This window comes from Diprion similis, chromosome 8, assembly GCF_021155765.1.
Source record: "Diprion similis isolate iyDipSimi1 chromosome 8, iyDipSimi1.1, whole genome shotgun sequence".
NCBI lineage: Eukaryota > Metazoa > Arthropoda > Insecta > Hymenoptera > Diprionidae > Diprion > Diprion similis.
The window spans coordinates 2,349,508-2,364,094 of record NC_060112.1 but is presented as its reverse complement, the minus strand read 5'-3'; the positions used below and the strand labels follow the sequence as shown (position 1 = coordinate 2,364,094).

Below are 14,587 nucleotides of genomic sequence, written 5' to 3'. Positions count from 1 at the left end.
TAGTATTATCATTACTATCGACGGATTTAAAAATGAAATCATTCTCGCGTGATGATAATAATAATAACAGTAGTAGATATAACATCGTCATAGATAGCTCATGTACCAAAGCTTATTACCATTAATTATTTAAATTATTACTTTATGTACTACTACTACTACTACTACTATTAGGTAAACATAATTATTGTAAAACTGCAGACAAAAAAAAGAAACATATATTAAGTATCATAAATAATGAAATGATCAAGAAGTTTTGTGAGTTTCATTTAATCGTTCATTTCTTTATTCATTTTTGTACCATATTTCTCGTTCAACCACTGGATCAAGATATCATAAGAATAAATTGATTCCAACAAAAAAAAAAAAAGGAGAAGAAAAATATATTATATGACTGCATAGATTAAAAACAAAATTTCCCAATTTTTCTCTATAATAATAGTATCAGTATAACGTAATTTGAAAAATAATTTAAGGTGTACCAAAATCATAGTTATCATAATACAATAGTAAATACATAGTATTAAACAGTAGTGATTGATCAATCAATTGATCGCTATTACCAAGAATAGACTGCCCGTTTGCCGCTGCTGAGAAAAAAATCAACTCAGAAACAGCCATTTAATTTTGAGTTCAAATTATACTCTATTATAAATCTCTCCGCCTCCTCCACGTATTATTTACCCTCCCTCATTCGATCGGCAATATAATTCTGACCAAAATCTTTCTGAATAAGATTTGTTAAATGTACATCATCTCGGCCATGTGTGACATCTTCTTTGGAATATGAACAAATTCGTCAAAGTAGCTGGCTAACTCATCAATTGTTACATCGCAAGGCGGTGGTGATATTCTGGCTTGTATTGAACAAGTGCTAGAACTCGAGTTCTGATTTGATCCTGGGGAATTTTGTGTGTCGTTTTGTCCAGTAGGTGAAGGGCTGCCCCCACCAGGACCGGGTTCTCTCTTCAGGCTGGGCATGGTGTTGCTTCTCGTACGTCGAAAGATGCTTGCGCGAAAGTTGTCGTCAATTCTGGCATCGTCTTTAAAAAGTCTAAGTTCTCTTGAGCTGATGTTCAGAGCCTTAAAGTCCTTAGTAACAGAGCCTCGACCAAATGTTTTACAATTTTTACTACTACAAATACTTCCATTGTGGACCTCTTCCCGCAATGCACTGACGAAATTTTCGCTCAAGTAAATCGAACTCACTCTATTTGAACTTGGGTTATTTAATTTTAAGACCGCTTCCTTAATTATAGAATTTGTTTTCTTGTTAGGCTTGTCTAACACTTTCTCATGTTTACCCGGTTTGAAATTTGTTGTACTTTTAACACCCCTTGGATTTATTGCAGATATTGACGATAACGATGTCGTTGGTCTGCAGCTAGGCATTGATCTTCGAGAGAATAAATAACTGGTATCAGACCTAATACCTTTACTCGTTATTCGAAATGGATTCGTTGGCTTCGTTTTATCCGTTGGTTTTACACTGCAACAAAAATGTATTTACTTATCAGGATTAAAGCAGATTTTAATTTTTTTTATATATACTCCGTATTTTTTTTTATAGATACTCCGTATCATTCAGTTTTTCATACTATTTCACAAGCAACTGGCAGTTGATTTGAATTTTAAGTGTATTGTACTTATATTTAGGTTTATTTCAGTCACGCTACAACATTGTTACAAATAGTATAGTTAATATTAATAATATTACTACTAATATGTCATATCCATAGCTAGGTGTATTGTTATGTAAGTTTGTCAATACTAATAAGCATTCAAATGGGAAAATGTCCAATAATCAGTAGAATTTATTGTTTTCCAAAATGATTTGCTGTGATCTTTTATTAAAACATTTTCAATATTGTCAGATGAATTGATCTTATTCTAAAACATTTTTAAGATTTAATCGCGCAACCTGATGCGTGAACAAAAATCCTGATATTTGTCAGAAGTTAGTGTAAAACTTAACATGGTTTAAAAATCGTGATAGACAAGTTTTCAAACAACCAACACCTCCGGTTTCAACTAAATGTAATGAAAATGAGAAAAATAAACAGAAATAAGGTGGACCAAACCAGTCACCAAATACAGATCGGTGACTCATAGTTCTTGGCAAAAAGCCTTGAAATGTAAAAGCGATGCTCAATAATAGTCATTATACCCCGAATCGAGTGCTTAAACAAAAATGATTTTCATCCATTTGTGCTACAGTCTATTGCTATCAAGAAGTGGTCAAGTATTCGAATGTTCAAGTCAAGTATTTCGGTCAACGATAAAGAGGGGGGCAGCTTCTGTTTGCCAACAGCAGAGAGTGAGCAGAGAGGGGAAGAGAAGAGGAAACATGGAGTATAAAAATAGGAACCAACGAGGAATCAAGTCTTGAGGAATAGAGAGAGAGAGGAGAAAAAGAAATAGGAAGAATACCTAATAAAACTCACCGAGAAGAATTAACGGAATCTCGATCAATTTCCAGCCTCTCCAAGCTAGCTGGTAACACTTCGTCGACCATCGTCTACAGGGTTGTATCTTCTGAAACAATACCGTTGATGCATTCAAAACCGCGTTGTGTTTACTACGACATTGGGAGTGAGATGGAGGGGAGGACATACGTTTTTCTGGAGTGGAGTTCCGACGCTTGTTTACATCGTGCGCATCCAGCGCGAACGAATCTGGCGCCACGTTCTGGAAAATTCGAGCCCTGTTTTCTACGTAAACGTTAAAATACACACATTTGACAGCGACGTAAGATTAAACAGGTAGAGTGACTGAGCAGTTCGAGTTAAGAACGATGATGAAAATTAACGGCGGAGGGGGGGGGGGGGGGGAGATGAAGAGCAAGACCGTCAATAAACAAGCAGCGTAGCAGCTACTCCGCGTCACGCTCTGACGCCGTGCCACAAACTGGCAGCAAGCGTAGGTTATAATACCGCAATTAAAACCAGAGCGTTATTACCGTGACTCAGAGCATTCCTTGCCAATTTTCCTCGATCCGTTAAGCGAACGTTTTTCGTAACTGTGTCAAACGGCGACGAGCTTCAACGATTTACGTCGTAAATAAACACGCAACACACCACTACGCACAACACTCATCCGCGTCCATCTTACTTTACCAACTGTGTGTGCCCAGTACAATAACGGAAGTGACTATTTTCAATGGCGAGGTGTATGCGCGCGCATCGCGCACTTACGGTCGGCCATCTTGAAACACTGACACTCCATCTAGCGTAACGCCTCACAGCCTCACACTTGCTGCCACTTACCGACTGCGTTTCCCGCTTACTTAACAGTACGCGAGCACTCTTATCGATCGAGCTCTCGCGATCCGCTGCACCTAGGCAACCGTCTCGCGGATCGCTCAGTGCTCGACTGATGATGAACCTGCAGTCCTCCTATCCCCCTTTCTTTCTAGGTATCGGCCCGTGGCGTCGCGACGCGGTACCAGTTTGCGCGACGCGTTAATGCGATCGTCGAAGCAGACATGACAGAACTGCAGTTTCCAGAATAAATACCGATTAATGAACAATGAGGGTATTCAGACCGTTGAATATATTACTGCCGACTCACGGTTGTTGTATTTATGCCTCATATGCATTTGACGATATTGCTTGATGCAGATATCTGCTTATCCGATTTCTTCCAACTAAAGGTTGTTGATTGATTGATGTTTACGGGTACGAAAGGCGGAGCATCTGAATATTATTTTTATTTTTTTTTTACATTTTTTGATTTACCTTCTTGTCCCTGCTTACCTTTTTTCGCTCTTCTAGAGATTTTGTAACATGTCAACGATCAGGAGCCTGCAGATATGCGCCGGATATTATCGAAACATTTCACCGCTCGTGAATTCTCGTTTTTGTTAAAAGAACACGAATTTCTTCTGTTTCAACTCTTTTGCTCCACATCCAATTTGCGATGAAATTTTCATGCGGGTTATGTGATATAGTAAGTCGTGAATTTCCTAAATCATATGCACAGTGCCGTATCTAATATCGTTTAGTTTTTTTTCGTCTCATATCAAATGAAACACAGTTCTAAACTCTCCGATTCACGGTTATAATCGGTTCCTGACCAACGATCAAAATAACATTATTTGCTAGAAAAATCTCGCAGGCGTCAGTCATAAATTTACATGTATAATATTCTGTATTTCCGGTCAACCATCGAGGACCGCGTTATAAATGTTACACACATGCACACATCATGCGTCCCACTCACGAGTAAAAGATCCGTGAAATCTTTTCAGTCGACCAAGAAAAATTAAAATTACAAAGGGATGTGATAATCCGCGTACATAATATATTATACAAAAATATCAATCATCTGAAGGAGAGAAAAAAATCGTTCAAAGACATCGTCGACAAATCGTCACACCGAAAGCGCGACAAAGTCTCGAGGATTAGACTGCATTCCTAATCCCACGTATAACCAGGAACTCATTTTCTTCGACGCGTGTGGTCCACGAAACTCATAAACTCCGGCATTTATGAATCACGTAAGAGTGCAGTAATCCTCGTGACTTAAGTATCTTTCATACTTAAGGCCGTCATATTGTTTCAATCCTGTCTCGCCACATCTCATTGCATGCATGTTCGTATGGTATAAAAGCCCTTGAGACCGTGCAGAACGCAGGTCGAGTGAAGAAGTGCTCGTATGAACGGGGAGGAAAGTGAAGGGCAGACGGGTTTTGTGATAAGAGATAAAACTGCTGAAATTCGCAATAATTTCGCAATGTATCGTCACTCGCATCCTGCACTCGGACGGTCGAAAAGCAGATGAAAAGCGAAGCTTGATTACAGCCATGCCGCGTTTATTATACCCGTATACATTAATGTATATCCTAGGCGAGCTAAAAAAGTGCCGGATGATTCAGCTATAAGCATATTACGAGAACGTTTTCAAATACGCGGCCGCGGTCGCCAGCTCTGACGCACTTACCGAGAGCTTATTTAAGCGGACTGCGAAATATGAACAAATTCCGTGTAAGCTCACCTCAAGACTCGTCTTCCGTTTTTATGTGACCTTCCACGAAGATTGCAGGCCGAATAATAACGCCATTGCCTATAATAAAAAACAAAACCGAAGCCTAAGTACAATATCGTTCTATCATTTCCAAAGATTCTTTGATACAATCCGATTATTTATAGAACTACAACTGTTTTCAGAAAATTCTTCTTCGGGTCAGATGTACGCTTGTGCATCATATATATACATATATACATACACAGAATTCGTGGTATCGGATAGCCGCTCCATTGGCATGTACATAAAGTAAACGTATTATACGTGCGCGATTCTAAAATTCCGATTGAATAAATTAACTGCCTTTCAAATAGAAACCTGCTTGCCGATCGTGTAAGTGTTATGCTACACATGCTGGCTAAGAAGCGGTGAAAAATGCCTCGGACATTCCTTGCAAATTCGTTGAAATAAATCGTCACGTTGGTAAGAGGAAAAAAAGTAAAAGGAAAATTAATATCTTTCAACGCTTTATTTAATATCTTCTTTCACCTGAGAATTCACTTGTAGCACACCTGAAGTCCGAGTTGTAAAGCGGCACTCTTCAGTTAAGCACCCCACAAATTGATACATTATTATACCTATATATACATTTATGTGCAGCCGGAGGATCAAAAGCTAGCCGCTCACATTATTCGTCACTTGACCTCTGATCTGATCTTTTTATTTGCAATTATCAACTGCAATCAGTATGTAAATTATCTTTTAGCCCTTGAATTATCTTCTTCGTTGAGTTTAATTCCTACAGTACTTAATTGTTTTCCTCTGCTTTATCAGTTATATCTTACTTTATACAATTATATTTCCGTATATAGGTACGTACTAAAACGTGCTTTACTTTCTTTGGGACAAATTACGTGACATCGCGAGGAGAAAAAAAGAAGAAAATAAGAAAAGAATCTGCCTGAGTGTTAGTCTAAACGAAAAAGAACAGCGGCGTGGAGCGAATGTGTTTACACAGGCCAAGAAATAGCTGCATATACGCGGTCCATCCATCTTTTTCTCATTCCTAGGTATACTGATAATACCAACAGATCTTTCTCGCTGGGATCAGCTAATTTAAGTATCGGTGACCAGATGCTGCCGAACGCCGGTTAAAATTATGCTACGGAAGTTTCGAGCTGGTTTATGCATATAATAGATTATACGGGATAACATTTTTCTGCGTCTGGTGGGATTTTCTATAATATAATGTGACCAATAATTTTTCACTTCTGTTTTTCATCTTTCAATTCCATCTTAGTTGGCACGATTGAAGAGGTCAAAAGGTGCCCACTTTGACAAATTGAAATAAGGCGTAGGTAAACGAAAATCAAATATTTGTGTTAAAAAATCCTATTTAAAATCAAACTCTTTGCCAAAATATTTGGCATTTGATGTATGTTGCGATATATGAAAGTTTAAGTGAAGATTCCTGCGCCAATGTACATTCAAGTCGACTTTACCAAATTAATCGTCTGGGCATACAGCACATTTCAGAAATAGAAAGCTGAAAAAAAATAATAGTGTAACCATTGAGCTGTATTTTTGTACAAACTTCGTCTATCCCTAAACTTATAAAGTCCGCAGGAATTCGCGATGAGTGCAGATTACGTTTTGCAAAGCATGGTCCGATAACAATAGAAACTGAACAACACCAGATGGAGAAGTTCCCGTTAATTTTCCGGAAGATGCCAGACACCGGTGTATGAATGACGTGAAAAATTGCACGGCAAGCCAAGGCGAACTTCAATGATGTAATAATTTTAGAACTCGTAAATTAGACTTTTGATTTGAATTTAACGATCGTCGTCCAAAGACGCGGACTAGTTACGTCAACGCATTCCCCTCCCAATTCCCCCACCAGCATCGCGTCTACATAATTTTATTTAAATTTGTGGCCAGAAGAAGTTTCACCGCCGTTTACATGTCCGCATACATGAAGGCGAAAATCATCTACACACGGAAAACACGTACAGTGTACAGGATGCATAAACGTTCGTAGTTCATCGATGTGTTAAGCGATTGGACTATAAATCATATCACAAGCCTCGGCGCCAAATCCTCCACTCATCTCAACACCCAGAACCAGCTGTACGAGTTTCGATCATCGAATTCCACTCCATCATTGTACATACATACACCTTCTCGACGGCTGATGAGAGTGATCGTTTAGCACATCCATAAATCCGAGACACCCGTAAACAGTCACCCGAAATTTCATTCATCATCGAAGCCGCGTTGTCCTGCAGTCTTCTTCTTGGCATGAATCATGAACTATGGACTTCTAAGCTTTCAGAGGACCTGCATAATGCACTGCACATCAAGAACGGAACAGCCTGGATTGCCAAGTACACGACCTCGAGAAGCGCGGGGGGGGGGGGGGGGGGGGGATACGGTTGATTTAATTTCTCGGTACTAAATTATAACGGACTTTGTTGCAAACTGTGAGGTTGCAACATGCCGCCGATGTTTACCGTCGGTCCTTTATATTCGGTATTCTACAAGAACAAGATACATATACGTAAATCGCAGTGCTATATTGTCAGTGCGAGTTATTGTCTCTCATAATTCTGGGAAATTAACGGGCTGCAGCTGCTGCACATTTCCAGAGCGTAACATTATAATTACACGACCCCAAGATATTCGGAATATTACACGCACTCGGCGATCATGCAACGCTTTATTCATCTTTACCCTCAAAGAAGAAGAAGTAGAAGAGGAATGGTTGGTACACTTTTGTATTTCTGGTTAAGAATTATGGTACCATGGTCATTTACTGTATCGCTCCTCAAGTGCCAGTCCTCGCTCCACAACAAGAAGGAGAGATATTTAGAGAACCTCTACGCTACATATCATAGATCTTGGACTTTGGCTGTCACTGTGATTATACGAAAGAGTTTTTTCCCCTTGGCCTCTACTTCATCTTCTTTCTTTCAATTTTTCGTCTCTTTCCTTTCCGTCTCTGCGGTTAGCTATGAAAGGGGTCTTTCAGCCGGAGATAAAACATATAACCGTGTGACTTGATCAACAAACGCTACGTCAATTTTTACACGAATATTTACACGATATACGATTCGTGTACGTTGTGTTCGAGATTTGGAGCCGGCAGACTCTGCGGATGTAAGTTCGAGCTGGTGGGCAAAAAAATTCCCTCGTATATAATAACGGGAAATTCCATCTGATAACATCAGGATCGTCAAATAAGAAAATGGTCGTTAGAATTTTATTACCCTTCGTTCCCGTTACCTCGGTCTCTGCGTTTTACACTCTTGCGGTTTCGCTCGGATCTTTCATCTCAACCCTTCAAAGTTCCCGAATCACAAACCGCGGTTACCTTGGAGAACTGGATCATCCAATCCACACTCAAGGTCCAGCTGTTTTGCGATCCTTCAGCCACGGTTATTTATACATCGGTGTCGGATAAACTACTTTCACGTTTCCATTCGTCGTTTCCCCTGAGACGATCATATAACAATACGTATTTATCATTCGTAAAAAACAAGCGTCAGCTTCATCGTTTGGTATTTAAGCTCACCGATGTGAAAAACCTGTAGCATGAAAGGATCACGAAGAGTTATGCGTACCGGTAGGACATCCTTCGCGACGATCCTGCAGCATAGTCATGCTCATGGTAATCGTACAGAGACTAGAACTCTAACGTGTTCTTTTCTATTCTTGGTTCCGCGCTGTAGAAACCTACTGCCAACAGAAATATTACCTCTCCTGATCCAAAAATAGGACCCACACGAACGAACGAACGAACCAACGTCGCGGTCGTTCCGTTCCGTCCGCTTCCGTTCGCGGTCTTCGAGTTCTTTGGTGCGAGGGAGTCCTTGCGGCACATGCGTCGCGGCGCCGGGAAGCCGTGGCGTCGAAAGACCTCTACCAGCCAGTTAACACCAAACAGATTGCGCCCGGTGAAATATATCCCTGCAGCCGAGCCTCACGGTCTGGAAGTTAAGAAACTGATGAAAAAATATAATCTAACGTCTTCGGGAGAGAAGAAGAAAACGAGAAATAAGATTCATCGTGGCACATGCCTGCCAGCGAGCTGACCATGACGAAGCTTCGTTCTTTCCAACCTAGACCAAATAATTAACATCATATCATGTATTGCCGATACATACACACACGGAGGGAAAGGATTATTTGAGATATATTTACTTAATTCAACAAAAGTATTTTATACCACAAAAGTATTTTGTTGAATTAAGTAAATGTATTGTGGTCGCCGCATTTAGTTGAATCAAGCGATTATCAATATCACTTGACTCAACTAATCCTTTCCCTTGGTGTACACAGTTATACTACTATTACTGGTAAATAAGGCAGTTGTACTGGTGAACCGTTCTAATCCATTAGAGAGACTTCACGACGGTTGAGACTACAGGGTGCAAAAGTCCGTAATGGCAGGGTGTCACGTACTGCACACGTTTTACACGTTAAATTTGTACAGTGAAGGTGCAGGGGAAGGAAGGAATGAGCGGAGGCGTAAGCGTCACATTGCCATGTAGGAAAGTTTACGATTTGGTTTACGGACTGGCGAGCAAACTGCGGACTGACTTGACTCGAAATAGCCTGAACGAGGATGGAGAGAAATAGAAAGACACAAACGGCGCAACACGGGATTTGGTAACTAAACACGAAACTAAACGGAACGTTGTGGCCAATATGTAACGTCGCATATAGTGCTAATTTCGACCTGATACATCGGCTGACAAAGGAGGCACGTACCCCTTGTCACGCACTAGACGGTGGAAAACACAAGCTGACTGGCTAACGATTAGTCATAAATCGCCGAGAGCGACACGAGTCTCGATATTACGGTTGCAGCATGCATGTATAAGTATAACTGCAGCAGCCGGTCGGCGGTCTGAACCATCAAAGGCTGTAGCACTTGCAGTCGCAAATAAGAGGATCGAAGAACGAAAAACAGACACGACATTTCTCTGAAAAAGAAAAAAACGAAAGCAATAAGAAATTTATATTTTTCAAATATTTCTCATCGTCGATAGTATAATTTTGTGAAAATTTTTCTATCAGCTCGAAAATCGAGTCAACCGGTCAAATTTTCATCGTCATGATCGTTACGTGTAACGCGTGCGTGGATACAGAAGAACGATGTAACGTTGTTTAATTTAAGAGGTCGATTAATTTATCCAGACACCTAGAACCGCGTGGTGTTTCTGGCGAGGCATATGAAACGTGAGGGTGAAAATTTATTACCGTGAATGAGAAATATTTAAAACTCCGCGGTTATGAAAGATTTATAATCAATCTGCTATATCGTGAAGAAATCGCGTCTGTTTGTACAAGCCCGCGGTGTAAAGATTGTTCCGCGTAACCGACGAGGTGATTCGGGTTGTCTATTTTTCGTCCGAAGAACCAGAGGAAAATTGAAAAAAATCCTGCTTTGCAGAGAGCAAACCGTCACGATTGCACGTCCTCCTGCAGCTACTAACTAGAACGGATGCGACTTGATACAGGTACAATAATTCATAAGAAATTTTCGACGACGATGAAACGATTTTAATAGCCGACAGCTCCTAACTCTGCTCGGCGATCCGTAGCCACACACATACACGTACAACACCATGAAATACAACGAGCCTATGCAGAGTTTCGGTAATAAAGTTAAAGTTAAATATAAATGGGCAGCGAGGTATACGGTCGGCGTTAGTTAGCGGGTTGTTAAACAGTTTTGGATATACGTTCCGGTGTGTGTAACACGCCTGTATAACTCCGACGCGTGAATGCCGTCTCCATGCAGTCGAATGACACAGAAACCGGGGCCGTCGCAGCCATATTTACTGCCCCGAAGAACGAAACGAGACTTCGCACTCGTCATGCCGATCAACCAAAGTATGCCGAATTTATATACCGCTCGAAATTTCCAACGTCGAGGGTAGATTTTAGGTACGAACGGTCAAATCCTTCTGAGATAAAGAGGGAATTAGTCAGCTCCTTTTCGTCATGAGATAATTGAAGCCAGTAACGTGGATGGAAGCAGAGTCACTATTTTCCAAATTAAGGATATCTTTGAAGAAGTTGACTTTGCAAAATATGCCAGTTTATTTCAGTCATGCACGCTATAGGACCCCTAATTATAGGCAAATCCACGAAGATTTGAGCTGCTCAGAGTGGATGTGTGCCCTGATTTGCCTATAATTAGGGGTGTAAGTATACAATATTTTTGTTGATGCTAGATTACGGGTTATTGAATCTTGGACAATCCTGATGTTATGAACTAAAGGGACTTTCCAAAAAGGACATTGTCATGTTGACGCTACGTACTCGAACCCCGTTTGTTCTCATCTTCGACTGTAACGTTCGGTGTGCAGGACTTCGGTTCCTTTATCAAAGGGTAAGAAGCGTACATTCTATGAGTTCGTGAAAGCGATTTTAGCCGAATCACTGAGAGACACTCGAGGCGTTAATGAATCATCGAAATTGAGCGGGTGGTCCCGGAACTACTTCGAGTATCAGCTGACACGGAACGCGTTTCAAACTTTCAACTGCAGAAGGGATCAAGCCCACTTACTGCACCGGCATGCATGATGGGAGGATGTAGTGAGTTGAAGTGGCGGGTAGAAATGAGAGAGGCACAAACGACCAAAATACTTTCGGGTTAATAATAGATCGCGGGAATTATCGGTAGACTATATCGTGTTAAGGGTTCGACAGGAGCGAGGAAAAAGGGAAGAAGTAGGGAAAACGGAATCCACGAATTTACGATACGTTACGGAAATAACCCGGTATATTTTGCAAAGTCAATTTTAACTCTGTCAAAGATATCGTGAAATTGTAAAATAGTGATTCTGCTTCCTTTACCACGTTTGACTTATACGGTAACGGTACTGGCTTCAATTATCTCGTGACGAAAAGGAGCCGACTAATTTGCATGCTTTGATATAGTACACAAATGGTTCAAATCTGCTCTGCTGATTGCAATCTTCAATAGATGTCCAGTCGCCGGTGTTCTTGTTCGTTTCATTAGTTTGGCAATTTCGTGCGGGAGAGTCGGCCTGTTCCCCTTTGCTGGCGGTCTCCAACTCAGCGGCAGCAAAGCGGAAAAAGACACACCCTCGGCCAACACTCCACCACCATATCATTCGGCGTCTTTTTCAAGTTTGGGCCCCGTTGCATCGCCGATGATACGTTTCGTTACCTCGCCTGAAAGGTGGGAAATCCGTTAGAAATGAAGAGGGAAAAAACGGGGACCAGAGTCAACAAGTATAATTGATCTTGACTAGTGGAGAGCGTGAACCGAACTAGTGATTCGAGTTTTTTGAAGCTTTCTTCGACCACATCGAATCCCAAATGGGAGCTTTCGGTGAGGTTCAACCCACCTAAAACCCAGTGTCGGCGGTAGGTGCGTGGCCGTTTAATTCGGTCGTTACCGCAGTGCGAGAGAGCAGGTGGACGGATGTGGTGATTCTAATAATAAAGGTATACGGAATTATTAATATTGGCTAGAATCAGTCTAACCCTTTGGACACAGAGTCCGGGCCAAGAAATGGTCGCGTGATTTTGTGCACGACGTGTCACGAGATAAAAGATGCAACGATGCATGAACTTCGCATACTAACACCTGCGATTATTTTCGAAACAGCGGATTTCCGTAAGGTAACCGAAAGTCTGGATAAACCCTACAGCTGATAAATAGTCGAAGAGTATAATATTCAGTGATGATTCTGAGGAAATTCAAGGTTCTGCGGTCACGGAGCTTTGCTCGACTTACCATTGCTTCCATTTTCCACCCAATCTCTGAATTTTAACTCCGGCTTTCTGAATCATGGTGCAATTCTCCTGCGCCGAGCGCATCTGTTTTCTGGCCGGCGAAGCGCGGGCGGTTGTACATGAAATGTATACGAATATCGTGGCTTAGGTCCAGCAAGTGTTGGCTATATTAAGCCTGCCGCTTATGTAAGACTAACTCATATTTTATACCCGGCATACGTATGACTTTATGGCGTATAAATGCTTGCGGTGCAAGTATGTGGAGGCATCTGCAACCGTGCAAAACAAAAGTTCCGTTTTCGCGATCCAGAGTTCATGGTAACGAATCCCATGAATTTCCATTGCGGAATATTATGGCAGAGGATTTTAAAGTCGCGATGCATTGTTTGTAAATCTTGTATTTTAATTTTCTACTGTACGTACGCGGCTGCCGCGAATACCTATATATCCCTAAGCAAACAAGCGGGATGCGGGAATGAGTGACGATCAGTGCGGTATGTTCCAAGGCAAACAAACGTCGAGGTACGGATGCTGCAGAGAAAACCAGCCCGACTTGCGAAACGAATAAACAACGGCAAACATATTGCGAGTAAACGGTAATTCGAAGCGCGGATTTAACTCGAATCACGCGCGTTATTATAGCCGACAGACCTGTCACAGTGTAAAACTATAATCGTTCTTTTCCTGACGCAAGGATTCTACATTATATCTTAAGAAAATTTCCCTCTCCGAACTATAATTCAATAGACACGCCACTCCACGTGTCGTTCAACAACTTGTTAACCAGATTTTTGCAACAAGTTGCTGAATTGATGATAACAACTATAAGAATGAGCTTAAAAATGTTGCTCTTCATAGCAAGTGTAAATTACATAGTTAATTCTATACTACTGAACAAAAAATCGTCACGGAAATGCAGATCTACAGATGGCATACGATAATCCCAGAGTAATTGTTATTATTATTGTTTTTATTTTTTCCTCAAGTTATACAGAAAAGACCGATGTTAATCATTACATATTACACATATGTACCCAAGGTTAGGTGATACATAAGAACAATTTATTCATGCAAATTTGAAAGTGTGAAGCTATAGGAACACACTTTCATTGAGATTGGAATAATTTTATCTGTCGTTGTTAATGGTGTTAATTTTTTTTCATCGCCCTACATAACAGTTCCTTATACCACGTATATGACTGTCGAAACACGTAGGTGAATGAAACCCTTGTTTTTCTCCTCTTCTTTTATATGAAACATTTGTTACAAGTATGGTAAAAAAAGCTGAGCTATGCGAGTGTTTTCGTTGAAATCACATTGATACGTGTGAATTGTTTATGTTACTGTTTCATATTTTTTTTCTGCAAATCGTGCGTTCACAGACAGCGGTTAGAGTAAGAGAAATCGGCTGAAGATCGGTCGGCGCTTTTCAAACGCGGTTGAAAAATTCTGTCCACATCGTATTCGATAAAAGCAAAAAATGTAGGAAGAAGAAAGGCTTGTAAGAAGATTAAAACAAATCAATACAGACACACACAAACACGAATTAAAAAAACAAAAATCAGGAGCAAACAAAGAACAGAACAAAAAAAGAAAGTCATCGACTCACGAGAACGAGTCAATAAAAATCGCGCGTTCATCGATACAATCTTGATCGTAATTAAGAATATACATATAATGACAAAAGCGAACCGCCTACCGTGTGTTTTGTGAAAAAAAAATGATGATAAGTATAATACTTCGAAAATCAATCACGGCAAATATCCTGACAGCGATCGTTTTGTCTTTTCCGATTTACTGCCGGAAACCACGTGGGCGTGATCCTCCCGATGATACCGCAGGA

General features: G+C 40.7%; 1 protein-coding gene across 3 annotated transcripts; it reads right to left on the bottom strand.

Annotated features, from left to right (window-relative positions):
• Positions 1-411: 411 nt before the first annotated feature.
• On the bottom strand, positions 412-3,381 carry LOC124409914. 3 transcript variants are annotated; one of them, XM_046887870.1, is made up of 3 exons: positions 3,267-3,381; positions 2,445-2,535; positions 412-1,489 (listed from the first exon to the last, which is right to left on the bottom strand). In XM_046887870.1, the coding sequence occupies exons 2-3, from the start codon at positions 2,513-2,515 to the stop codon at positions 742-744; spliced, it is 819 nt and encodes a 272-aa protein (XP_046743826.1). In that variant the 5' UTR covers positions 2,516-2,535; positions 3,267-3,381; the 3' UTR covers positions 412-741. The 3 variants fall into 3 exon arrangements, with proteins under 3 accessions (XP_046743826.1, XP_046743827.1, XP_046743825.1); XM_046887871.1 differs by lacking the exon at positions 3,267-3,381 and adding an exon at positions 2,965-3,150 and having other exon boundaries at positions 2,445-2,542; XM_046887869.1 differs by lacking the exon at positions 3,267-3,381 and adding an exon at positions 2,961-3,149 and having other exon boundaries at positions 2,445-2,532.
• Between the last annotated feature and the right edge of the window lie 11,206 nt (positions 3,382-14,587).

What these genes read in the sequence shown, in the direction of transcription:
- LOC124409914 (XM_046887870.1), bottom strand. Translation starts at nt 2,515, where the DNA reads ATGGTCGACGAAGTGTTACCAGCTAGCTTGGAGAGGCTGGAAATTGAT. An exon ending in GATTCCGTTAATTCTTCTCG is followed by an intron (nt 1,490 to 2,444) that starts GTGAGTTTTATT and finishes TTTTTGTTGCAG; the next exon opens with TGTAAAACCAACGGATAAAA.